The 26842-nt window shown below is 35.9% G+C and overlaps 2 protein-coding genes across 2 annotated transcripts; both read left to right on the top strand.

The window, feature by feature from the left end:
- The first annotated feature begins 338 nt into the window (after positions 1 to 338).
- Positions 339 to 2948, top strand: HOXB6 (homeobox B6). The gene is made up of 2 exons (XM_062508369.1): positions 339 to 928; positions 2180 to 2948. Exons 1-2 carry the CDS (start codon positions 505 to 507, stop codon positions 2437 to 2439), a joined length of 684 nt encoding a protein of 227 aa, XP_062364353.1. The 5' UTR covers positions 339 to 504; the 3' UTR covers positions 2440 to 2948.
- Positions 2949 to 6501: 3553 nt separating this feature from the next.
- HOXB5 (homeobox B5) lies at positions 6502 to 15000 on the top strand. Its single transcript, XM_062508347.1, has 2 exons — positions 6502 to 7078; positions 12043 to 15000. Exons 1-2 carry the CDS (start codon positions 6502 to 6504, stop codon positions 12288 to 12290), a joined length of 825 nt encoding a protein of 274 aa, XP_062364331.1. The 3' UTR covers positions 12291 to 15000.
- Positions 15001 to 26842: the final 11842 nt, after the last annotated feature.

The following is a 26842-nucleotide window of genomic DNA, read 5'->3' as shown; positions in this document are numbered from 1 at the left end:
TGTGTCCCTCGCTGGCACCGCGCCATCTCCCTTCAGCTAAAAAACCCCATCTCCCATATCCCGCTAATAGCTAAGGAGCCTCGGACTATAAAACGCGACAAATCGTAATCAAAACGACGACAGCAACGAAAAAACAAACAAAACAAACAACAACAACAACAACAACAACAACATAAAAAAAAAAAAAGCAACAAACAACGGGGCAAAAAAAAAAAAAAAAAAAAAAAGAGAAAAAAGAGGGGAGGAAAAAAAAGGAAAAAGAAAAAAAAAAAAAAGGAGCGGGCGTAAGGACGGCAAGAGCAACAAAAAACAAAAAAAAAAAAAAGAAAAGGAAAAAAAAAAAAACACCAGAGGGAGAGGAAAGGGACGGCGCGCACAAGTATCACCGGCAGGAAAAAAAAAAAAAAAAAAAGGAGAAAAAAAGGAGAAAGAAAAAAAAAAAACCAACAAAAAAAGAAAAGGGAAAGGGGGAATCTTGTTCTCCCTCTTTCTGCCTCCTTTCCGATGAGTTCTTATTTTGTCAACTCGACCTTCCCGGTGAGCCTGGCGGCGGGGCAGGAGCCCTTCCTGGGCCAGATCCCGCTGTACCCCTCGGGCTACGCGGACCCTCTGCGCCACTACCCCGGCACCACCTATGGACCCGCGCAGGACAAGGGCTACTCCTCCTCCTCCTCCTCCTCCTCTCCCTACTACCAGCAGAGCTCCGCAGCTTTCGGAGCCCGCGGCTCCGCCTGTGATTTCGGGCCCGGAGGCTTTTTCAGGGACAAGGAGCCCGCCTGCCCCCCGGGCAACCTGGACGAGGTGGCGTTCGCCCCCGAGGCTCGCAAGCCGGACTGCGCGCAGGGCAAGAGCGCGTTCGGAGAGGGCGAGGAGCAGAAATGTTCCGCTCCCGTTTACCCCTGGATGCAGCGGATGAATTCTTGCAATAGTGAGTTGATTCTTTTTTTTTTTTTTTTTAACCGGGGTTTGGGGGGGGGGGGAAGAAAAAAAAAAATAATAAATGCATCAATCTCCTCCTCCTCCTCCTTTCCTCCCCCCCGTCTCTTTCCTTTTCTTATTTGTTAGCGGCACGGAGGGACAGAGAGAGAGAGAGAGAGAGAGAGAGAGAGAGAGCGAGGAAGGTTCGCTTGAAGAACCCAAAAAAAAAAAAAAAATCCAACGCGGGCAAGTTGGGAGGCTCCAAAAAAACTTCCCAGCGCTCCAAAACTCTCTCTCTCCCTCTGTCTCCTAAAAACTCTGAACCCCCCAAACTGCATTCCTTCCCTCCCCCTCCTTTCCGCTTTTAATTCATTTCAATTTTTAATTTTTTTTTTTTTTGAATCTTTCCCCCTGCTGCCAGCTCTCGTGTCACTCAGGCACAGCGATTTGTCTCTGTCCGTGCCCCGCACGCACCGGCAGATTATCTCTTTTTTTTTTTGGAAAATCAGAGCGGGATGACTTTTAGAGCCCCTGGCAGCTCCCCCTTCCGCCTCTCCCTGTGCCCGGAATGAAACGATATCAAAAGTATTTAAATATTTCAGACGGTTGCGCTGTTAATGCCGCCCTCACCTAATGAAAAAGGATTTCCCTTAATTCCCCCCGCCTCTCTTTTGATATATGACTTCTTTAAGCGCCGTTTCCTCGATCGGAATTACAACAATCATTAAAATAATAATAATAAAAAAAAAAAACAACCCCAAAACAAACAAACAAACAACAACAAAAAGAAAAACCCACCAAGAGAAATAAAAGAGAAATAAAAGCGATTAAAGGAGCGAAAGCCTCTCCGCGTTCAGACGCTCCCGACGCCTTTTAAGCCCCAAATCGCCGTTCATTAGCCGGGCTCGGGCCGGGTCCATTCACTTCATCAGGGCTCAAACGTCCCGAGCTATTATGGGCTGCCGGGAGGCAGCGCGGTCGCTGAGAGCACCTTGCGATCGATTCCTCATCCCGCAGCGAGGGCCGATCGCTCAGGCTGGGCCCCCAAAGCGCCGCTTCACCCCCTTAATGCCCCCCAAAACCTGTCCCCGAAACCTCTGTCCCCTTCCCGACCATCCCAAACCCACCCTAAAAAACCGAGCCGGCCGTTCCTTCTTTCCCCTTCGTCCTTATTTCCCCGTGTCGCACCTTATATTTTTTTTTTGGGGGGGGGCTAAATTTTAATTTTAATTTTTTTTTTTTTTTTTTGCGGGTGTCGCAGGTTCCTCCTTCGGGCCCAGCGGGCGTCGAGGTCGCCAGACTTACACCAGGTACCAAACCCTGGAGCTGGAGAAGGAATTCCACTACAACCGCTACCTGACGAGGAGGAGGAGGATCGAGATCGCTCACTCGCTGTGCCTCACCGAGCGCCAGATCAAAATCTGGTTCCAGAACCGCAGGATGAAGTGGAAAAAAGAGAACAAACTTCTCAACTCCTCGCAGCTCAGCGCGGAGGAGGAGGAGGAGAAAGCGGCAGAGTGAACGAAAAAAAAAAAAAAATTAAAAAAAATTTTAAAAAAAGCGGCAGAGTGAACAAAAAAAAAAAAATAAAATTAAAAAAAAGCGGCAGAGTGAACAAAAAAAAATATAAAATTTAAAAAAAGCGGCAGAGTGAACAAAAAAAAAAATTTAAAAAAAAAGCGGCAGAGTGAACAAAAAAAAAAAAATTAAAAAAAAGCGGCAGAGTGAACAAAAAAAAAAATTAAAAAAAAAAAGCGGCAGAGGGAACAAAAAAAAATTAAAAAAGACGAAAAAAAAGGGGGGGAGAGAGAGGAAAAATTAAAAAAAAATATGTCATTTAAAAAGCGCAAAAAAAAAAAAAAAAAAGGATGAAATTTTAAATTGAGAGCGAGAGGTGAGGGTGGTTGTGAGGGAAATCCCGCACGCTGCTGGGACAGAACCACAAAGTTTGAGTCGTCGGTGCCCCGGCCTCCGCTTCTCGATGATTTTTATCCAGAAACAAAATTAAAAAAAAAAAAAAAAACACAAAAAAAAAAGTCAGGCTTCTAATCGCGTTTTGATTTTTTTTTTTTTTTTTTGCCCTTCCTGCACCTCCCTTTCCCTCCTGCTCCACACCCCCCCCTCCCTCCCCTCTCTCATGGAATAATAATTATAATTAAAAAAAAAAAAAAAAAGTGAAGAGACGGAAAAAAAAGAGAGAGAGAGAGAAGGAGGGGAAGGAAGGGAAAGAGTAAAAAGGTAATAAAAAAGGACAAAAAAAAAAAAAAGAAAAAAAAAAAGACTCCTAGCCGTGTTTCTACCCTTGGTGTCACTGTTAGTAATAATCTGCTGACTTGTATTTAATGGAAGTGCTGCAATATATGTAATTTGGGGTGTTAATTGTCCTCATTTTGTAAAAATGTTTCATGCGCGGTTGGCATAAGTTGTTGGGTTTTTTTTTAATTTTTTTTTCTTTTTTTAATTTTTTTTTTTGTTTCACCTTTGGTAAATTAATCAAGCCCTAGGGTTCTTTGTAATTAGTTTTGGGGTGTTTCTGGTTTTTTTTTTTTTAATTATTATTATTATTATTTTTTTTTTTTAATTTTGGCCTTTTAATTTTCTATTTGAAAAACGGAACAACCTACTGAAAGAACGAGTACTACCTACAAGGCTGCGAAAGGAAAAGAGGAAAAAAAAAAAAAGAAACACAAAACAAAAAAAAAAAAAAGGGAAAAAAAAAAACAAAGAAAAAACAAACAAACAAAAAAAAAAAGAAACCGAAGCAACGACAGAAAGTTCTATTTTATTAATTTTTTGTACGTGTCGTGTTTGGAGTTTGTCTTAGGTATGAACATGGAATTCTCTAATAAAACCAAGTTTTGGATCCCACCCGCACACGCCCTCCCCTGTCATTATTGGCGCTGCTTTTATGATTTTTATTTTTTATTTTTTAAAAATTTTTTTCCCCCTTTTTCCAGGGGAATCCTTGATCCTAAATTGAGATTTTTTGTTTTTTTTTTTTTTGGTTTTTTTTTTTTTTGGTTTGTTTTGCTCCCCTCTGGGTGCCAGGACGAGGCGCTCAGCTCTGTCTGATTTTCCCCCTCGTTTTTTATTTTTGTTTTAATTTGAAATGGAAGCTCTTTCGCCCGAGAGAATTTCCCGGCTGACGTTTCTGCCTTTAGCACCGCTCTCTCTCTGAATATTATTATTATTATTATTATTATTATTATTATTATTATTATTATTATTACTATTATTAATTTAAAAATATTTTAAATTTTTTTTTAGTTGTTACAGTACAAAGAGTTATGACGAAACGCCATCCCATCTCCATAATAAATCAAGGAAAAGGGCAAAAAAAAAAAAAAAAAAATTAAAAATCCAGGCTCTCATTTATCTACCAAAGATACCCAACATTTACCCAGCATCTTTCAAACATCTGCTTCTCTTCCCCCCGTGCCCCCAAAGCAAAACGAGACCTGGCGCAAAAAAAAAAAAAAAAATAAAATTAAAATTATTATTATTAATAATAAAAATAATAATCCCCCAGATTTCCAGGGAATTTACCCCGGGGGGAAAAAAAAAATAATAAAAAAATTAAAAAATTTCTCAGGGTCAGGAATATCAGAGTCTAGTTAAACCTGAAAAAAAAAAATAAAAATAAAAAGGGAAATTCTAAAAGCAGCTGTTTGGAAAGGGCAAATTTATTATTTTTTTTTTTATTTTATTTTTCCCCCCCCCTCCTTTTTTTTTTTTTTTTTTTTGCGCTCCTCACCGAGGAATTCCTTGCGAAACACCCAAATTTTTCCCTGCTTTTGGTGGGGAATGGAATGAAAAAAATGCTGTGTTTTTTTTTTTGTTGTTGTTGTTGTCGTCGTTTTTGTTTTTTTTTTTTTTTTCCTTTTAAATCCGCTGGGTGGGGGATTTAGGGGAAAAGGCGAGGAAGGGGGAAAAGCAAATTAAATAATAATGATAATAATAATAATAATAAAAAAAAAAAAGAGCCACGAGCCGGGTTTAATGCCAGCCACTTTTAAAATCAATTCATGCAGAAGCTTCGCAGCTGTCGGGACATTTACGATTATTGCCACGCTTTTCATTGCCCGTAATTATTATAATTATATGTCACTTCCAATATGGCTCGTAATTCCCAATGAGTTGCAGGCGAGCACATGAAATTCCTGAACTGCCTCGGAAAGGAGGGGGGAAAAAAAAATAAAAAAGGAAATAAATAAATAAATTTCAAAAAAAAAAAAAAATAAATGAAAGAAAGAGAGAGGAAAAAAAAAAAAAGGAGAGAGGCGGAAATAAAAAATAGAGAAGAAGGAGAGAGGAGGAAGAAGAAGGAGAAGAAGGAGAAGAAGAAGAAGAAGAAGAAGAAGAAGAAGAAGAAGAAGAAGAAGAAGAAGAAAGAAAGAAAATGGAATTAATGGTTAAAAGAAAAAAAAAAGAATCCCAGCTGTTTCCCGACGTTTTCCCGAATTTCAGAGCGCTTTTCTCCCCGATATTCCCGAGGAACGGGAAGGAAAAACCGCGCAGCAAAAGGACTTGGAAATGCTCAGGAATATCCTAAAAAAATCAACTTTGTCAACCATTCCCACCGGCCGGATTTGACTTTTTTGTCTCTTTTTCCCACCCATTCTTTTTCCTCAGGGGTTGTTTTGCTGTGGGGTTTTTTTTTGGGTTTTTATTGTTTTTTTTTTTTTTCCCCCCTCCTCTCCAGAATTAAGGTGCGAGCTCCTGGCTGGCTCCAAGAGAACCGAAGGAAACCTCGACTTTTCCTGGCGGAGAAACCACCTCAAAAAAAAAAAAAAAAAACCCAAACAAATAAAAATAAAAATTCACTCCTCTCCGGCTTTTTCCAACTCCAGGCACCTTCAGAGACCTCCCGGTCACTCAAAACCTCATCCCGAACTTCTCCAACAACTCCGCAAACCCAAAGACTTCTTTATATATAAAAAACAAAACCCATCAACCCCCCCAAAAAACCCAGGATCACCGAGGGGGGGGTCGGGTCCCATCCGAGACGCACCGCACCGACCTCAAACTTTTTTTTTTAAAAAAAAATTTTTTTTTTTTTGAAGGATGAAATTCAAACCGAAGCGGAGTGAGAGAGGAGGGGGGGGTGGGGAATTATTTTAAATTTTTTTGGTTTGTTTTGAGTGGGGGTGTCCAGCCCCCCCCCAAAAAAAATAAATTGAAAAAAAACGGGGTGCAGTACCGCAGCTCGGCCGGAAGGTGGCGCGCTCCGCTTGGAATTTTTTAAAAAATAAATTTTTTTTTTTTTTTTTGGATTTGCGGGCGGGGGGGGCGGGGAGGGCGACTTTAGGCCTGGAACGGCTCCTCGCTCGTCATTATTTGTAACCATAGAGCACGAATTACCTCTTGAGGTCATCAGCGAGAATTTACGACTGGTCAACAAAAGCACGTGATGCCCGAACGCGCCCCCCCGGCCTCCCCCACCCCCCCCCATATCTGGCCGCGAACGCGGCGGAAAAAGCGAGTCCAGCTCGGCGCTATAATTCATTAATACATCATAAATCCTCCAGCGCGCGGGGTTATAACGACCGCCGGCCACAAATCAAGCCCTCCGAAACAACCCGAATGAGCTCTTACTTTGTAAACTCGTTCTCGGGGCGCTACCCGAACGGCCCCGACTATCGGTTACTCAATTATGGGGCCGGCAGTTCGGTGAACGGTTCCTACCGAGATCCAAGCACCATGCACTCCAGCTCTTACGGCTACGGCTACAATGGCATGGACCTTAGCGTCAACCGCTCGGCCTCCTCCTCCTCCTCCTCCTCCTCCTCCTCCTCCACCTCCTCCACCTCCTCCTCCTCCTCCTCCGGCCACTTCGGGGCTCAGAGCTGCCGCGGTTTCCCTTCTCCAAGCCGGGAGAGCGGCTTTAGACAAGCGGCCGCTCGCTCCTCGTCCTCTCCTCCGGACTCTGTGCCCTGCTCCAGCAGCGAGGGCCGCGGGGCCGAGCCCGGCCCGTCCCCCTCGGATGCGGCCGCCGCCTCCGGCGCTCGTTTCGCGGAACTGACCGGGACCGACGAGGGCGCTGCAGGGAGCGGCGGCATCGGCCGAGCTCAGGCGGAGCCCGTCGGGAGCTCCGCGCCAGCGACACAAGGGCAGGCGCCTCAGATATTCCCCTGGATGAGGAAACTTCACATTAGCCATGGTACCGCTCCTTCTTTTCTCCGGCCTTGGCGTTCTTTAGTTCCTTGCTCTTTTTAGGGTTGTTTTCTTTTTTTTTTTTTTCTTTCCTTTTTTTTTCTTTCATTTTTTTTTCCTTTTTTTTTTCCTTTTTTTTCCCTTTTTTTTTCCCCTTTTTTTCCCTTTTTTTTCCCGTTTTTTTTTCCCTTTTCCTTTTTTTTCCCTTTTTTCCCTTTTTTCCCTTTTTTTTCCTTTTTTCCCCTTTTTTTTCCTTTTTTTTCCTTTTTTTTCCTTTTTTTCCCTTTTTTTTCCTTTTTTTTCCTTTTTTTCCCTTTTTTTTCCTTTTTTTTCCCCTTTTTTCCCTTTTTTTCCCCTTTTTTTCCCTTTTTTTTTCCCGTTTTTTTTCCTTTTTTCCCTTTTTTCCCCTTTTTTCCCCTTTTTTTTCCTTTTTTTTCCTTTTTTTTCCTTTTTTTCCCTTTTTTTTCCTTTTTTTTCCTTTTTTTTCCTTTTTTTCCCTTTTTTTTCCTTTTTTTTCCCTTTTTTCCCCCTTTTTTCCCTTTTTTTCCCCTTTTTTTCCCTTTTTTCCTTTTTTTCCCTTTTTTTCCCTTTTTTCCCTTTTTTTTCCTTTTTTTTTTCCTTCTTTTTTCCTTTATTTTTCCCCTTTTTTTTTCTTTTTTTTCCCCTCGTTTTGGTTTTTTCCCGTTTTTTTTCTTTTTCCTTTTTTTTCCCCTTTTTTCCCCGTTTTTTCCTTTATTTTCTTATTTTTTCCCTCCTTTTCCCCCCTTTTTTCCTTTTTTTAACATTTTTTCCTTATTTTTTCCTCTTTTTTCTTTTTTTCCCCTTTTTTCCTTTTTTCTTTTTTTTTTCTTATTTTTTCCATCTTTTTTCTTTTCCCCCCTTTTTTTCCTTTTTTTTCCTTTTTTATCTTATTTTTTCCCCTCTTTTTTCTTTTTCCCCCCTTTTTTCCTTTTTTTCCCTTTTTTTTTCCCTTTTTTTCCCTCTTTTTTCTTTTTTCCCCCTTTTTTCCTTTTTTTTCCTTATTTTTCCTTATTTTTTCTTTTTTCTTTTTTCCCCTTTTTTCTTTTTTCCTTTTTTTCCTTTTTTTTCCTTTTTTCCCTTTTTTCTTTCTTTTTTTTCCCTTTTTCCCTTTTTTCTTTTTTTTTCTTTTTTTTCCTTTTCTTTCTTTTTTCCCCCTTTTTTCCCTTTTTTTTTCCTTTTTTCTTTTTTTTCTTTTTTCCTTTATTTTTTCTTTTTTCTCTTTTTTCCCTTTTTTTCCCTTTTTTTTCTTTTTTTCCTTTTTTCTTTTTTTCCCTTTTTTTCCTTTTTTCTCCTTTTTTCTTTTTTCTTTTTTTTTTCTTTTCCCCTTTCTTCTTTTTTCTTTTTTTCTTTTTTTTTTCCTTTTTTTTTCCTTTTTTTTCGTTTTTTTCCCTTTTATTCTCGTTTTTTTCCATTTATTTTCTTTTTTTCCCCCTATTTTTTCCCTATTTTCCCCTTTCCTATTTTCTTTTTTTTTAATCCCCTCGCACCTCCCTTTTCTCTCTGGGTTCCCCCCCCCCTTTTTTTTTTTATCATCCCTTTTTCTTTTTATCCCTGATTTTCCTTCTCCCCCTTCCCTCTCTCTCTCCCCACCTCTCCTCCCTTTTATTCCGCCCAGGCTCTTTGATCAGAATCGCAGCTATTTATTGCTTTTGTATTTCTCCCTCTGAAGCTGCCTCTGGCGCCTGGGGAGGAAAAAAAAAATAACAAAAAAACCAAAAAATACCCCAAAAAACAAACAAACAAAAAAAAAAAAAAGGGGGGGGGTTTTCTCTGTCTCTATCTGTGTAATTTTTTTAAATTTTTTTTCCCCTGGGGCGTGATTTTATTTTAGTTTCGCTCTCCTCGCCGCAAAAAACCGCCGCTTTTATTTTTTATTTTTCCTTTTTATCTTTTTTTTTAAATGGTTATTTTTTTCGTTCGTTTTATTTATTTATTTATTCATTTATTTTTTTTTAAATTTATTTTTAAAGCTCTTAGCGCCGTGCGGATGGTGGGAGAAGGTAAAATTAAAAAAAAAAAAAAAAAAGAAAAATTAAAAAAAGAAAAATTGAGGCGAGGGGTTTTGCGGCGGGGGGTGGAAAGGGAGAAGAATTGGCCATTAAAATGGAATTACAGGCGCAGATGGGGCTCGCTGCTCTGATTTTCTGGGTTTATCCCTGACCATCTTGACCCTTAAAAAACCCAAAAAAAAAAAAAAAAAAAAAAAAAAAAATCACCGGGAAAATCCCAGCTCCCTGTGGGCAAAAATTCCCGATTTTCTGCTGGGAGGTGGAAAATAAAATTAAAAAAAAATATATATATATATATAGAAAATAAATTTAAAAAATCCGGCATTAAAGCTGCCGGAAGCTCCAGGAACGCCCAGGAGGAGCGGAAAATTTAAAAAAAAAAAAAAAAATTTAAAAATTTTAAAATTTGGAAAAAAAATTAAAAAAAAAAAAGAAAAAAAGAAAAGAAAAGAGGAGGACAGAGATTCCCAGATTCCCAGACCTCGGTTCCTCAGATAAATTCTGGATATCGAGTGGGGAAGGTCGGGTGCGGAGGGGCCGAGGGTGGGAGGTTCGGGGGGGATTTTCCAGGTGTGCGAGTGGGGAGGGTGGGAAATAAAAAATAAAAAAAGAAAAAAAAAAAAAAAAGAAAAAAACAGGGAAAAGGAGAGGGGGTTGTGTGTGTGGGGGAGGGGGGTGTGCTGTAATTTGGGGGAAAATCGCACTTTGACGGTATTTAACATTAAAACAAACAGCAACAACAACAGCCAAAAAAAAAAAAAAATTAAAGCGCGATGAACGTCATTTAAAAAAATTGATAAAAAAAAGAAAAATTCCGTAAAAAATACTAAGGGAAAAGAAAGCCGATTGAAAAACGGGGGGGAAAAAAAAACCAGAAACAACAAAAAAAAAGAGAATAAAACAACAAGAAAAAAAGGAGCAAAACAAAACAAAAAAAGGAGAAAATATGAAGAAAAGAAAAAAAAGAAAAAGGAAAAAACAAAAAAAGAAAAAAAAAACAAAAAAAGAAAAAACCGAAAAAAGAAAAAAACCAAAAAAGAGAAAAAAACAAAACAAAAAACCAAAAAAGAAAAAAAACAAAAAAAACCTCATAAATGACAAAAAAAAAAAAAAACAAAAAATCCCAAAAAAAACCCCAACCCCCCCAAAAAACCTCAAAAAATCCCCCAAAAAATCCCCCCCAAAAAACCCAAAAAACCCCCAAAAAACCCTCAAAAAAACCTCAAAAACCCCCCAAAAACCCCTAAAAAAACCGCCAAAAGAAACCCGAAAAAATCCCGGAAAAAAAACAAGAAAAAACCCCCCAAAACCCCAAAAAACCTCCCAAAAAACCCCAAAAACCCCAAAAAACCCCAAAAACCCCAAAAAACCAAAAAACCCCCCAAAAACACCCCCAACCCCCCCAAAACTCCCAAAAAACTCCAAAAAAAACCTCCCAAAAACCCCAAAAAAACCTCCAAAAAAACCTTCCAAAACAAACCCAAAAAAACCCAAAAACCCCAAAAAAATCCCCAAAAAAACCTCAAAAAACCCAAAAAAATCGCCAAAACCCCCCCCCAAAAAAACACACAAAAAAATAAACTCAAAAAACCTCCAACAAAACCCCAAAAAAACCCCAAACAAATTCCAAAAAATGTCCCAAAAAACCCACAAAAACCCCCCAAAAACCCCCCAAAAAAACTCCAAAAAAAACCCCAAAAAACCCCAAAAAATCCCCCAAAAACCTCCAAAAATTTCCCAAAAAACCCCCCAAAAACCTCCAAAAATGTCCCAAAAAAACCCAAAAAACCCCCCACAAAAACTCCAAAAAAAGTCCCAAAAAACCCCAAAAAACCACAAAAAATCCCCAAGAAACCCCCAAAAAACCAAAAAAACCTCAAAAACCTCCCCAAAAAAAAACCCCAAAAAAACCCAAAAAACCCCCCAAAAAACAAAAAAACCTCAAAAAATCTCAAAAAACCCCAAAAAACCCCTAAAAAACTCCCTCAAAACCCCCCAAAAAACCCGAAAAAACCCCCCAAAACCCTCCCCAAAAACCAAAAACCCCAAAAAACCAAAATACCCCCCAAAAAAACCGCCCCCAAAACCAAAAAAACCTAAAAAAATCCCCCCAAAACCCCCCAAAAACCAAAAAAACCCCCTCAACCCCCCCTAAAAAAAAACCTAAAATACCCCCCAAAAACCCAAAAAAACCGCCCCAAAAAACCAAAAAACCCCCAAAAACCCCCCAAAAAACCAAAAAAAAAACCTCAAAAAACCCAAAAAATCCCCCCAAAAACCAAAAAAACCTCAAAAAAACCTCAAGAAACCCCAAAAAAACCCTAAAAACCCCCCAAAAACCCCCCAAAAACCCAAAAAAACCCTCAACCCCTCCAAAAAAAACCTAAAAAACCCCCCAAAAACCCAAAAAAACCCTCAACCCCTCCAAAAAAAACCTAAAAAACCCCCCCATAACCCAAAAAAACCCTCAACCCCCCTCCCAAAAAACCTAAAAAAACCCCAAAAACCCAAAAAAGCCCCCCAAAAAACCAAAAAAACCCCAAAAGCCCCTACAAAAAAACCCAAAACCCCCCTAAAAAAACCCAAAACCCTCCTAAAAAAACCCAAAACCCCCCAAAACGCCCCGAACACCCCCGATTCCCCCGATTCCACCCGAACACCCCCGATTCCCCCCGATTCCACCCGAACACCCCCGATTCCCCCCGATTCCACCCGAACCCCCCCGAACCCCCCCGATTCCCCCCGATTCCCCCCGAACCTCCCCGATTCCCCCCGATTATCCCCGGCACCCCCCGATTCCCCCCGAAACCCCCCGATTCCCCCCGATTCCCCCCGATTCCCCCCGAATCCCCCCGAAACCCCTCCGAATCCCCCCGGAACCCGCCCGATTCCCCCCGAATCCCCCCCGAACCCCCTCGGAACCGCCGCTGTTGTTCCCCAGACACGCCGGGAGCGGACGGGAAGAGGGCGAGGACCGCGTACACCCGGTACCAGAGCCTGGAGCTGGAGAAGGAATTCCACTACAGCCGCTACCTGAGCCGCAGGAGGAGGATCGAGATCGCTCACTCGCTGTGCCTCACCGAGCGCCAGATCAAAATCTGGTTCCAGAACCGCAGGATGAAGTGGAAAAAGGACAATAAACTTAAAAACATGAGCTTGGCCTCGGCGGGCAACGCGTTTCAACCCTAAAAAACAAAAACAAAAACGAAACAAAAACAAAAATTAACAACGATTTAAAAAAAAAAAAAAGTTAAAATATTATCATAGCGAATCTACAGGAGAGACGGGGGAGGAAAAAACAAAAATAAATAATGAGGGGGGGGAGAAAAAAAAAAAAAACAAACAGAAAGGTGGTGGTGAAGAAGAGGTGAAGAAAAAAAAAAATAAAAAAAAAATTAAGAAACGGCCGCGGATTTTTAGTTTTTGGAGTACTGTACAGTGAGGCACCTTCTTTTCGGCCTGCGGTTGATTTATCCTAAAATAATAATACTAATTAATAATAATAATAATTAATAATAATAATTTCCCGCTCCTCTCGGTTATCCCAGGACCTGAGCTCGTGTCGTGTTCTCCCTTTTTTGTTCGTTCGTTAAAAAAAAAAAAAAAATGGGGAAAAAAAAAAAAACCAAAACAAATATTAATTAAATTTTATTTCCAGATGTTTTTCCTTGCTGTCGTTGTTCTTCTAAACGTGTGTGTCGGTGCTCCCGATGCTTTCTGGAAATGTGTTCTGTGAGACCTTTGAATGTTCTAATTTATTTATAAACCGAGATCAGATGCGCTTCTTTCTTTATTTGGTGGTTTTCCCTTTTTTTTTTCCTTTTTTTTTCCCTCCCCCCCCCCTCAAGTTTCTCTTTTTTATTTTTATTTTTTTTTTTTTCCCACCCCCGCCCGGTGAGTTTAGCGCTCTTGGGTGAATTTTTCACCCGATTAAAAAAAAATAATAATAATCGGGGGTTCCTGCGCTGCAATCGCGGAAGAAAAAAAAAAAAAATTAAAAAAAAAAAAAAAGAAAAAGTTAAAAAAAAAAACAAAAAACCAAAAATTGTAAAAAAGAGGGGGGGGAAAAAGAAAGAAAAGAAAAAAAAAACCAAAATAAACAACAACAACAAAAAAATCAGCTTGTATTTTTCTGTCTTAAAATTGTCCAGTCTGTGTTTTAGTCGGAACTCCGGGGATTTCTAATCCCGGCCTAATTCGAATTTCGCTGTTAAAAAAAATAACAAAAAAATTAATAATAGGTGAAAAAAAAAAAATTAAAATTTCTATAAAATCGGGAGAAATCGACGCTGGAGTGTTCTGATGTTTGTAAATATTAGAAATATTTCTGCCGTGAGTAATGGGTGTTCTGTGTAAAAAATGGAATTTGTCACGTCTGGTTAAAGAAAAAAAGGTTGGTTTTTTTTTTTTTTTGTATTTGTTTGTAGATTTATTCGAATTTAAATAAACGTTTTTTTCCTCCCCATCCACCCCACCCCCGACTCACAAAGGCTCCAAGTCGCGTTTTTATAAACCCGTCCCCTCCTGGGTATCAGGAACGCCCCAAAAATCACCGAAAAATCACTGAAGTGTCGCCCAAAAATCGCCTGAAAATCGCTAAAAATATCGGCCAAAAAAATCGCCCGAAAATCACCAAAAAATCAGCGAAATATCGCCCCAAAATCAGCAAAAAAACACAAAAAAATCGTCCCGAAATCACCAAAAAGTCACCAAATTATCGGCCAAAAATCGCCTGAAAATTCACTAAAAAGTCACCAAATTATCGGCCAAAAAAATCACCAAAAAATCAGTAAAATATGGCTTAAAAATTGCTCAAAAATCAGCAAAAAATCAGTAAAATATCGCTCAAAAATCGCCCAAAAATCAGCAAAAAAAGTCACCCAAAAATCGCCCAAAATCAGCAAAAAAAGTCACCCAAAAATCGCCCAAAGTCACCAAAAAATCAGTAAAATATCGCCCAAAATTGCCCAAAAATCAGTAAAATATCGCCGAAAAATAGCCCAAAAATCAGCAAAAAATCCCAAAAAAATCACCCAAAAATCGCCCCAAATCACCAAAAAATTACTAAAATATCGCCCAAAAATCGCCGGAAAATCACCGAAAAATCACCAAAAAATCACTAAAAAAATCGCCCAAAAATCGCCGGAAAATCACCAAAAAAATCACTAAAATATCGCCCAAAATTGCCCAAAAATCACCAAAAAACCAGTAAAATGTCGCCTAAAAATTGCCCAAAAATCACTAAAAAATCAGTAAAATATCGCCCAAAAATCGCCCAAAAATCACCAAAAAATCACCTAAAAGTCGCCCAAAAATCACTAAAAAATCAGTAAAATGTCGCCCAAAAATCGCCGGAAAATCACCAAAAAATCAGTAAAATATCGCCCAAAATTGCCCAAAAATCACCAAAAAAATCACTAAAAAATCGCCGGAAAATCACCAAAAAATCAGTAAAATATCGCCCAAAATCGTCCAAAAATCACAAAAAAATCACCTAAAAGTCGCCCAAAAATCACTAAAAAATCAGTAAAATATGGCCCAAAAATAACAAAAAAAATCACCAAAAAATCATCCAAAAATCACCCAAAAATGACCAAAAAATGACCCCAAAATGACCAAAACTTCAGGCAAAAGTGACCCCAAATGACCCAAAGATGATCCCAAAATCGCGGCTCCCCCCGGGATCCAACCGCGAGCTCCCCGCCCTCCGTCACCCCCAAAACCGCCCGGATTCGCCCCAAAACACCAGAAGCTCTTTCCGCTCCCAAAGCTTTTAGTTTGAATTGATTTCTGATTTTATTTATTTTTTATTTCCCCCCCTCCCCTCTCCCGCCGCATTCCCGAACGTTTCGGGGATGCTCGGTAAAGGAGGGGGGTAATGAAAATGAAAATGAAAATAAAAAATGAAAATGAAAATGAAAATAAAAAATGAAAATGAAAAAAAATGAAAATGAAAATAAAAATAAAAAATGAAAATGAAAATGAAAATAAAAATGAAAATAAAAATGAAAAAAAATGAAAATGAAAATGAAAATGAAAATAAAAATAAAAATGAAAATGAAAATTAACATAAAAATAAAAATAAAAATAAAAATAAAACTGAAAATGAAAATAAGAATAGAAATGAAAATAAAAATGAAAATGAAAAAAAAATGAAAATGAAAATAAAAATGAAAAAAAAATGAAAATGAAAATGAAAATGAAAATAAAAATAAAAATAAAAATAAAAATAAAAATAAAAATAAAAATAAAAATAAAAATGAAAATGAAAATGAAATTGAAAATGAAAATAAAAATAAAAATGAAAATGAAAATAAAAATAGATATGAAAATAAAAATGGAAATAAAAATGGAAATAATAATAGTAATAATAGTAATAGTAATAGTAATAGTAATAGTAATAGTAATAATAATAATAATAATAATAATAATAATAATAATAATAATTTCATATCGGCGATTTTTTACGGAAATTTAATGTCAAAAATGTGATATCAGCAATTTAATATTAAAAATTTGATATAGAAACTTAATGTCAAAAATTTAATATCAAAATTTAATATCAAATGTAACATCAGCGATTTAATATTAACAATTTAATAGACAAATTTAATGCCAAAAATTTAATATCAGCAATTTAATATTAAAAATTTGATTTCGGAAATTAATGTCAGAAATGTAATATCATCAATTTGATATCAAGGTGTGATATTAATAATTTAATATCAAATGTCCTATCAAAGTGGAACATCAAAATGTTACACGGAGATGTAATATCGAAACGTAAAATCCAAATTAAATCTGCAAATCGATTATGAAATTAAGGTAACATTTAATATAAAATCAAGATAAATTAATCTAAAATTCAATGTAAAATTAATCTAAATTTCAATATGAAATCAAAATAAAATTCGAAATAAAATTCAAAATCAAATTGAATCTGAAATCAATCTAAAATTCAATCTAAAATTCAAACTAAAATCAATCTAAAATTCAATATAAAATTCAAACTAAAATCAATATAAAATCCAATATAAAATCAATATAAATATAAATATAAATTCAATCTAAAATTCAATGTAAAATCAATATGAAATTCAATATAAAATAAATATAAAATCCAGTATAAAATCAATCTCAAATCAATCTAAATTCAATATAAAATTCAACATAAATTCAATATAAAATCCAATATTAAATTAAATATAAATTCAGTATAAAATTCAATATAAAATCCAATATAAAATCATTATAAATTCAATCTAAATTCAATATAAAATCATTATAAATTCAATCTAAATTCAATATAAAATCATTATAAAATCAATATAAAATCCAATATAAAATCCATTTTCCCTTTTTCCCCTTTTTCTCCTTTTTCCCCCTTTTTTTATTTTTTCCCCTTTTTTTCCCTTTTTCCCTTTTCCTTTTTCCCCTTTCCCCCCTTTTTTTCTCCTTTTCCCCCTTTTTCCCCTTTTTTTTCTCTTTTTTTCCTTTTTTCCCCTTTTTTTCCTTTTTCCCTTTTCCCCTTTTTCCCCTTTTTTCCACTTTTTCCCCTTTTTCCCCTTTTTTCCCCTTTTTTCCCCTTTTTTCCCCCTTTTTTCCTTTTTTCCTTTTTCCCCTTTTTCCCCTTTTTCCCCTTTTTCCCTTTTTTTCCCTTTTTCCCCTTTTCCCCCTTTTTTTCCCTTTTCCCCCTTTTTTCCCCTTTTCCCCTTTTTTCCCTTTTTCCCCTTTTTCCCCTTTTCCCCTTTTTTCCTTTTCCCCCTTTTCCCTTTTTCCCCTTTTTCCCCTTTTTCCCCTATTTTCCCTTATTTTCCCCTTTTTCCCCCTATTTTCCCCTTTTCCCCCCTATTTTTCCCCTTTCCCCCCTTTTTTCCCCCATTTTCCAGACACGCGTCCCTCTATTTTTTATTATTATTTTTTTCCCCTTTTTTCGCACACTTCGGAATTTTTTTTTTTGTCCTCTCCGTGCATCTCCCAAATTTTCCTTTTTTTTTCCCCCCCCCTTTTTCTTTTTCCCCTCCTCAGCTCAACTCGGGGCTGCCCCTGAGAAAATTTGGGAATTTTTGGGGCCTCCCCTTTTTGATTATTTTCGTTATATTCGGGTTGTTCGTTTTGACCTCAAAAATGAGGTTTTATCCCCAAATTTTGGGGAGATTTTGGGATATTTGGTGATCGTGGCCTGCTCGTTCTTCACCATCCTCAGAAATTTTAATTTCCTTTTTTTAAATTTTTTTAATTTTTTTTTTTCCCCCCCAAAATCACAGCTGTTTAGGCAAAGAAAAAAAAAATCTTAATTTTTGTGTTTATTTGGGACCCCAAAAATCTCGCGTTCCCAAAATTCCTGCTCCTCCATCCACCCCCACTCCCAAAAATTCAATTTATTTATTATTATTTTTTTTTAAAATAAAATATTCCCGGCCAAATTTCCCATTCGGGAGTTAAAATTTGGGGTTTTGGTTTTTTTCTTTTTTTGAACCTTTAAATTCGTCCTTTCTAATCCGTGGCTGCGGAGAATTAATGGTTTCAAATGGGGTAAAAAAAGGAGATTTTGGGGTTTTTCAGTGTGTTTTTTTTTTAATTTGTGGGATTTTTCCAGTGGGGTTTTTAATCCATGGGATTTTTCCTTTGGGATTTTTCCGTTGGGATTTTTCCAAAGGGATTTTTCCAGTGAAGATTTTCCAATGGGATTTTTCCATTGGGATTTCCCAGTGGGATTTTAGCCATGGGATTTTCCAGTGGGATTTTATCTCTATGTGATTTTCCAGTAGGATTTTCCAAAGGGATTTTTCCAAAGGGATTTTTCCAGTGGGATTTCCCAATGGGATTTTAGCCATGGGATTTTTCCAAAGGGATTTTCCAAAAGGATTTTTCCAAAGGGATTTTTCCAATGGGATTTTTCCAGTGGGATTTCCCAATGGGATTTTATCTCTACGGGATTTTCCAGAGGGATTTTCCAAAGGGATTTTTCCAGAGGGATTTTCCAAAGGGATTTTATATCTATGGGATTTTTCCAACGGGATTTTCCAAAGGGATTTTATATCTATGGGATTTTTCCAATGGGATTTTCCAAAGGGATTTTTCCAATGGGATTTTTCCAGTGGGATTTTATATCTATGGGATTTTTCCAGTGGGATTTCCCAATGGGATTTTATCTCTACGGGATTTTCCAATGGGATTTTTCCAAAGGGATTTTTCCAATGGGATTTTTCCAGTGGGATTTCCCAATGGGATTTTATCTCTACGGGATTTTCCAGAGGGATTTTCCAAAGGGATTTTTCCAGAGGGATTTTCCAAAGGGATTTTATATCTATGGGATTTTTCCAACGGGATTTTCCAAAGGGATTTTATATCTATGGGATTTTTCCAGTGGGATTTTCCAAAGGGATTTTATATCTATGGGATTTTTCCAACGGGATTTTCCATTGGGATTTTTCCAGTGGAGATTTCCCAATGGGATTTTAGCCAAGGGATTTTCCAGAGGGATTTTATCTCTATGTGATTTTCCAGTGGGATTTCCCAATGGGATTTTAGCCATGGGACTTTCCAGTGGGATTTTACCTCTACGGGATTTTCCAATGGGATTTTCCAATGGGATTTTTCCTGGTGGATTTCCCAATGGGATTTTATATCTATGGGATTTTTCCAATGGGATTTTCCAAAGGGATTTTTCCAGTGGGATTTTTCCATTGGGATTTTCTGTTGGGATTGTTCCAGTGGGATTTCCCAATGGGATTTTTCCAATGGGATTTTTCCAGCGGGATTTTTCCAATGGGATTTTTCCAATGGGATTTCCCAGTGGGGTTTTTAATCCATGGGATTTTTCCGTTGGGATTTTTCCTGTGGGATTGTTCCTGTGGGATTGTTCCAGTGGGATTTTATCTCTACAGGATTTTATCTCTTTGGGATTTTTCCAATGGGATTTTCCAGTGGGATTTTCTATTGGGATTTTTATCTCTGTGGGGTTTCCCAGTGGGGTTTTTAGCCATGGGATTTTCCAATGGGATTTTCCAGTGAGATTTTCCAACGGGATTTTCCATTAGGATTTTTCCAACGGGATTTTCCAACGGGATTTTCCAATTTTTAACCCCATCTTTCCCATCCTCTCCTCTCTCATTTCTCCCTGCACCATTCCTGAGAAAATTTTATTTTTATTTTTTATTATTTTTTTAAAATTTTTTTCCCTCCAGCTGAGTTTCTGATGGAATTATTGTGATTATTTTTAATTTTATTTTTTTTTAAATTTTTTTCCCCCCAGATGAGTTTCTGATGGAATTATTGTGATTATTTTTAATTTTATTTTTTTTTTAATTTTTCCCCCCAGCTGAGTTTCTGATGGAATTATTGTGATTATTTTTAATTTTATTTTTTTTTTAAATTTTTTTCCCCCCAGCTGAGTTTCTGATGGAATTATTGTGATTATTTTTAATTTTATATTTTTTTTAAATTTTTTCCCTCAGCTGAGTTTCTGATGGAATTATTGTGATTATTTTTAATTTTATTATTATTATTTTTTTTTTTTTTTTTAACCAAACCCCCCCTTTTTCCTGAGAGGTGTCACCGTCTCGTTTTCCTACCTGGGGTCACCAGCTGAGCACACAGGAAGAAAAAAAAAAAAAAAGATGGAAAAAAAATATTTAAAAAATTATTATTAATTTATTTTTTTTTAAAAACCTTCTCGTTTCTGGTTCAAAAAAGAAAAACGTGAGCGGAGCAAAGAGGAAATTGCAGCTCTGACCCTGCAGGCCGAGCGGGATTTTCCATTTTCCTGGGAATTTTTCATCCTTTCTCCCACTTCCTTGGCACACGTCAGGCACGGGACAAACACAAAAAAATCTAAAAAATTCCAACCTTCGGCCCAGGGAGGATCTCCAGAATCTCCACAAGAGGCGAATTCTGGGTTTAAAATAGAAATTTTTTTTCATTTTTATTCATTTATTTATTATTTTTTTTTTTTCACCCTGCAGAGGTGTCACGCTGGCGGTTTTAAAGATTTAGGATTTTCCAAACCATCAGCGCTGAAATTTGGGATTTTTTTTTTTTTTTAATTTTTTGGTTTTTTTTTTTTTAATTTTTTTTTTGGGGGGGGGAATCTCACCTGCCTCGCAACATCTGTCCCTAAAAAAACAAAAAAACAAAAAAACAAAAAACAAAAAAAAACAAAAAAAACCAAAAAAAACAAAAAAAACAAAAAAAACAAAAAAAAAAACAAAAAAAAAAAAAAAAACAAAAAACCCAAAAAACCAAAAAAACCAAAAAACCAAAAAAACAAAAAAACAAAAAAACAAAAAAACAAAAAACAAAAAACAACCAAAAAAACAAAAAAACAAAAAACCCAAAAAAACAAAAAAACAAAAAACCCAAAAAACCAAAAAAACAAAAAAACAAAAAAACCAAAAAAACAAAAAAACAAAAAACCAAAAAAACAAAAAACCAAAAAAACAAAAAAACAAAAAAACCAAAAAAACAAAAAACCCAAAAAACCAAAAAAACCAAAAAACCAAAAAAACAAAAAACCAAAAAAAAACAAAAAAACAAAACAAACAAACAAACAAAAAAAAAACAAAAAACCAAAAAAACAAAAAAAACCCCCTCCCATTATAGCAAATTTCCCTTTTTTAAAAAAAAATTATTTTAAATTTTAATTTTAATTTTGCCCCCTTGTCCCGTGCGTTCCCCCCGAAAGGTTTCCCGTCACAAACGACGATTTCGAGAGGAAATTAAAAAACCCCCAAATTCCCTTTTTCTCACCCCAAAAAAGCTCAAATTCATGGGGGGAGTTTTTTTTTTGTTATTTTTTTTTTTTTCATCAAAAAATGAGGGAGAACTGAGGGAGGGGAGAATTTGGGAGCTGCCAAAAGCAGCTCGAGGTTTTGATTCTGTGCCGAGGTCACCTTGAAAGTAATTTATTTTAATTTTTTTTTTTTTTAAGTGAAAATATTAATGAAATTTAAAATTGTAATTGCGTTGAAATGAAAGATTAAAATTGCAATTGTATTTAAATTAATATTCAAAATTGAAAATGAAATTAAAATTAGAATTAAAATTAAAAATAAAATTTAAATTACAATTAAAATGTAAAATTTAAATTAAAATTGAAAATGAAATTAAAATTAGAATTAAAATTAAAATTAAAATTTAAATTACAATTAAAATGTAAAATTTAAATTAAAATTAAAACAAAAATTAAAATTAAAATGTAAAATTAAAAGGTAAAATTTAAATTAAAATTAAAACTAAAATGTAAAATTTAAATGTAAAATTAAAATTTAAAATTAAAACTAAAATTAAAATTAAAATTAAAATTAAAATGTAAAATTAAAAGGTAAAATTTAAATTAAAATTAAAACTAAAATGTAAAATTTAAATGTAAAATTAAAATTTAAAATTAAAACTAAAATTAAATGAAAACTGAAACTAAAATGTAAAATTAAAACTAAAATTAAAATGTAAAATTAAATTGTAAAACTAAAACTAAAATTAAAATGAAAACGAAAATTACAATTTAAAATTAAAATGTAAAATTAAAACTAAAACTAAAATTAAAATGTAAAATTAAAACTAAAATTAAGATGAAAACGAAAAATAAAATAATGAAAATTAAAATGTGAAAATTAAAATGAAAATATAGAATTAAAATTAAAATTAAAATTAAAATTTCATGTTACAACCCCCCCCTCCCCACCTAAATTTCCACTGAGGAAGCTTCGGCTGGCACTAAACCCCCCCGTCCCAAATAATAATAATAATAATAATAATAATAATAATAATAATAATAATAATAATAATAATAATAATAATAATAATAATAAATCTCCATCAAAACCAAAGCCCACCAAGGTTATCCCAGCTCCAGACGGGCTTGATTTATTCACCAAAAAAGAAAAAAAAAAAAAAAAGCTGATTAAAAATTTATTAAAATGATTAAAAACTGATTAAAAACTGGTTAAAAATGGTTAAAAAATGATTAAAAACTGATTAAAATCGGATTAAAATCGGATTAAAATCAGTTCCCCCCCCAAATAAAATCCCCAAATCTTTTCCTTTTCTCCTTTTTTCCTTTTCTCCTTTTTTCCTTTTCTCCTTTTTTTCCTTTTTCTCCTTTTTTCCTTTTCTCCTTTTTCTTCTTTTTTTTCCTCCCCTCCTCCTTTTTTTTTCCTTTCCGCTTTCTTTTTTTCCTCTTTTTTCATTTCCTCCCCTCCTTCTTTTTTTCTTTTCCTCTCCTCTTTTTTCACTCCCTCCTTTTTTTCCTTCCCCCTTTCCTTTTTCCTCTTTTTCCTTTTCCCCTCTTTTTCCTTTTTACCTTTTTCTTTTTTCCTTTTTTCCTTTTCCCCTCATTTTCCTTTTTTCCTCTTTTCCCCTCTTTTTCCTTTTCCCCTCATTTTCCTTTTTTCCTCTTTTTCCTTTTCCCCTCTTTTTCCTTTTTTCCCTCATTTTCCTTTTTCCCTCTTTTTCCTTTTTACCTTTCTCTTTTTTCATTTTTTCCTCTTTTTCCTTTTTCGTCTTTTTCCTTTTCCCCTCTTTTTCCTTTTTACCTTTTTCTTTTTCCCTCTTTTTCCTTTTTCCCTCTTTTTCCTTTTTCCCTCTTTTTCCTTTTTCCTCTTTTTCCTTTTTTCGTCTTTTTCCTTTTTCGTCTTTTTCTTTTTTCCTTTTTTCCCTTTTTCCCTCTTTTTCCTTTTCCCCTCTTTTTCCTTTTCCCCTCATTTTCCTTTTTACCTTTCTCTTTTTTCATTTTTTCCTTTTTTCCTCCCCCCTTTTTTCTCTCTCCTCTTTCTCCTCCCCTCCTCCTTTTTTTTCTCTCCCTTCCTTTTTTCTTCTCCTTCTCCTTTTTCCCTTCCCCTTTTCCTTTTCCCCCTCTTTTTTCTTTTCCTTCTTTTTTCCTCCCCTCCTCCTTTTTTCTTTTCCTCCTTTCCTCATTTTTTACCTCAATTTCTCTTTTTTTTCCTTTCCTCCTCCTCTTTTTTTCTCCCCTTCTGCTTTCCCCCCTCTTCTTCTTCTTCCCATTTCTCCTTTCCCCTCCTCCTTTTCCCCCTTATATTTATATTTTTAATTTTTATTTTTTATTTCTATTTCTATTTTTATTTTTTATTTTTATTTCTATCTCTATTTTTATTTTAAAATTATTTTTATTTTAAAATTATTATTATTTTTATTTTTATTTTTATTTTTTTTCTATTTCTATTTCTATTTTTATTTTCTATTTTTATTTTCTATTTCTATTTCTATTTCTATTTCTATTTCTATTTCTATTCTACCTTTAACTTTTATCATTTTAATTGTTTAATTTGCATTTTATTTTTCATCTTTTTATTTTTAACCTTTATTTCTATTTCTATTTATCCTCCACATCCATCCCCACACCCATTTACAATTTCATTTACATTTCTATACCAAAAAACCCCCCATATTTATATTTTTATATCATTATATTTTATTATATATATTTATTTTATTATATTTAAATATTATATATATTTATTTTATTCTATTTTTAAATATATATTTTATATTTTATGTTTTTTATTTTTTTATTTTTTCATTTTTTATTTTTTATTCTATATTCTATATTTTATCTTTTACAATTTATATTTTATATTCTATATTTTATATATTTTTATCTTTTATATTTTACATTCTATATTTTATATATTTTTATCTTTTATATTTTACATTTTATATTTTACATTCTATATTTTACATTCTATATATTATACATTTTTACATTTTATATTTTACATTCTATATTTTACATTCTATATTTTATACATTTTTACATTCTATATTTTATATATTTTTACATTGTATATTTTACATTGTATATTTTATATATTTTTATCTTTTATATTTTACATTTTATATTTTACATTCTATATTTTACATTCTATATTTTATACATTTTTACATTTTATATTTTACATTCCATATTTTATATATTTTTATCTTTTATATTTTATATTGTATATTTTACATTCTATATTTTATACATTTTTACATCTATATTTTACATTCTATATTTTATATATTTTTACATTTTATATTTTATATTCTATATTTTATATTTTTTTATATTTTACATTCTATATTTTATATTTTTTATATTTTACATTTTACATTGTATATTTTATATATTTTTACATTTTATATTTTACATTGTATATTTTACATTGTATATTTATATATTTTTACATTCTATATTTTACATTCCATATTTTATATATTTTATATATTTTTACATTGTATATTTTACATTCCATATTTTATATATTTTTATATTTTATATTTTATTCCTCTATTCATTAAAAACCCTCCCATTTTTTCCCTGCCCCCCGGCCCTGCGGGACCCCTCTCGCGATGCGGCCCCCCCTGACTGGGCCGCCTTTGTCGCGATTGATCGCGAGAATCGCGGGGCGGGGGAGCTCGGCCCGGCCGTGACCTCGGCACCGCCAGAGCTCTCGGCAGCGCTGCCCCGCCCGCCGCTCTTCCTCCTCTTCCTCCCTCCTCTTCCTCCTCTTCCTCCTCTTCCTCCTCTTCCTCCTCTTCCTCCTCTTCCTTCCCTCCCTCCCTCCTCTTCCTCCCTCCTCTCCTCCCCTCCCTCCCTCCTCTTCCTCCCTCCTCTTCCTCCTCTTCCTCCCTTCCCTCCCTCCTCTCCTCCTCTTCCTCCTCTTCCTCCCCTCCCTCCCTCCTCTTCCTCCCTCCTCTTCCTCCTCTTCCTCCCCTCCCTCCCTCCCTCTTCCTCCCTCCCCCTCCCTCCCTCCTCTTCCTCCCTGCCTCTTCCTCCCTCCTCTTCCTCCCCTCCCTCCCTCCTCTTCCTCCCTCCTCTTCCTCCCTCCTCTTCCTCCCCTCCCTCCCTCCTCTTCCTCCCTCTTCTTCCTCCCCTCCCTCCCTCCTCTTCCTCCCCTCCCTCCCTCCTCTTCCTCCCCTCCCTCCCTCCTCTTCCTCCCTCCTCTTCCTCCCCTCCCTCCCTCCTCTTCCTCCCTCCTCTTCCTCCCCTCCCTCCCTCCCTCTTCCTCCCTCCTCTTCCTCCCTTCCCTCCCTGCTCTTCCTCCCCTTCCTCCCTCCTCTTCCTCCCCTTCCCTCCCCTTCCTCCCTTTCCCTCCCTCCCCTTCCTCCCTTTCCCTCCCTGCTCTTCCTCCCCTTCCTCCCCTTCCTCCCTCTTCTTCCTCCCTTTCCCTCCTGCTCTTCCTCTCTTTCCCTCCATCCTCTTCCTCCCTTTCCCTCCTCTTCCTCTCCCTGCCCTCCCTCCTCCTCTTTTCCCTCCCTTCTTCCCCTTCCCCCCCCCCCTTTTCGGGCATTTTTATTCCTTTTTATTTTCTCCCTTTTTTTCCTCCTTTCTTCTTTCCACTCCTCCCCCCCATTTTTTCCCCTTTTTTCCTCTTTCCTCTTTTTTCTTTTCCGTTTTCTCCCCTTTTTTCTTCCGTCCTTCCTCCCTTTTCCTCCTTTTTTCCTTTTTTCCTTTCTTCCTCTTTTCTCTTTTTTCTTTTCCTTTTCCTCCTTTTTTTCCCCCCTTTTTTCCTCTTTCCTCTTTTATCTTTTCCCATTTCTCCTCTTTTTCTTCCTCTCCTTCCTCCCTTTTCCTCCTTTTTGCCTTTTTCTCCTTTTTTCCTCTTTTCTCCTTTTCCCCCCTTTTTTTCTCCCCTTTTTTTTCCCCTCCTTCCCCCCTTTTCCCTCATTTTTTTCCATTTTCTCCCTTTTCCCCCCGTTTTTTTCCTCCCTTTTTCCTTCCCCTCCTTCCCCCTTTCCTCCTTTTCCCCCATTTTCTCTCATTTCCCCCCTTTCTCCTCTTTTCTTTTTCCTTTCCCAATTTTCTTCCCCTCCTTTCCCCTTTTTCCTCCTTTTTCAATTTTCTCCCCCATTTTTCCTCTTTTTTCCCCCTTTTTTCTCTTTTTTTCCTATTTTTTTTTATTTTTCCCTTTTCTCCCCTTTCCCCTCCCCCTCCTTTCCCCCTTTTTCCTCATTTTTTTCCCTTTCCCCCCTTTCCTTTCCCCCCTCATTCCCCTTCCCCCCCATTTTTTTTCCCTTTTCTCCTTCCCCCTTTTTTTTTTTTTAATAAATCACCAACTGCGCCTCATCCCACCCCCCTCAACCTCCTCCCAACAACCACCCAAAAATCTCTTTTATGGCCTCTCCCTCCTCCTCTCTGGAGTCTCTTCCCAACCCCGGGCTGGATTTAGGACTGAAATTTTCTCTCAGAGCTGCCCGAGCTGATTTTCCCCCCTCCTTTCCCCCCTCTCCTAACACGAAATAAATGATATTTGGCATGAGGTTGATAACTTAACTGCAGAGCTGTCGCTTTTTCCGTGTTCTGTTACCCTAAATAGCTTTAAAAAGAGAATTATTTTGACAGCGAGCGTTGAAGAAGGGGAGCGGCGGCGAGGCTTGATGGTTTTATTTTTGTTATTTTTTTTACTTTTTGTTTCTTTTTTTAAGCTCTCTGCCTTTTTGATTTATCTCTTTTTAACACGTGGAGGGATTTCCGCCTATACACACACACATATATATATATATATATATAAAATATAAATATATATACCGAGATATATTTATACACCCTTCAAGTCAAAACAAATCGCGGCCCTGGATTTGGGTTTTGTTGATGGAGGGAGATTTGGTGAAGGTTCAAAGGGGGTAAAAAAAAAAAAAAAAAAATAAATTTTTTTTAAATTTTTTTTTTTTTTTTGGTGGGGGAAGGGGGATGGTGCTGGAGAGGAGGGGGGAACCCAGCGAGCCCCCAGGGCTTGGGG

The sequence above is a fragment of the Cinclus cinclus genome, chromosome 24 (genome assembly GCF_963662255.1).
Source record: "Cinclus cinclus chromosome 24, bCinCin1.1, whole genome shotgun sequence".
NCBI lineage: Eukaryota > Metazoa > Chordata > Aves > Passeriformes > Cinclidae > Cinclus > Cinclus cinclus.
This window is presented reverse-complemented; position numbering and strand designations above follow the sequence as displayed.

Coding starts and splice junctions, on each gene's coding strand:
- HOXB6 (XM_062508369.1), top strand. CDS start 505: ATGAGTTCTTATTTTGTCAACTCGACCTTCCCGGTGAGCCTGGCGGCG. Junction 929..2,179: donor GCGGATGAATTCTTGCAATA/GTGAGTTGATTC, acceptor CGGGTGTCGCAG/GTTCCTCCTTCGGGCCCAGC.
- HOXB5 (XM_062508347.1), top strand. CDS start 6,502: ATGAGCTCTTACTTTGTAAACTCGTTCTCGGGGCGCTACCCGAACGGC. Junction 7,079..12,042: donor GAAACTTCACATTAGCCATG/GTACCGCTCCTT, acceptor GTTGTTCCCCAG/ACACGCCGGGAGCGGACGGG.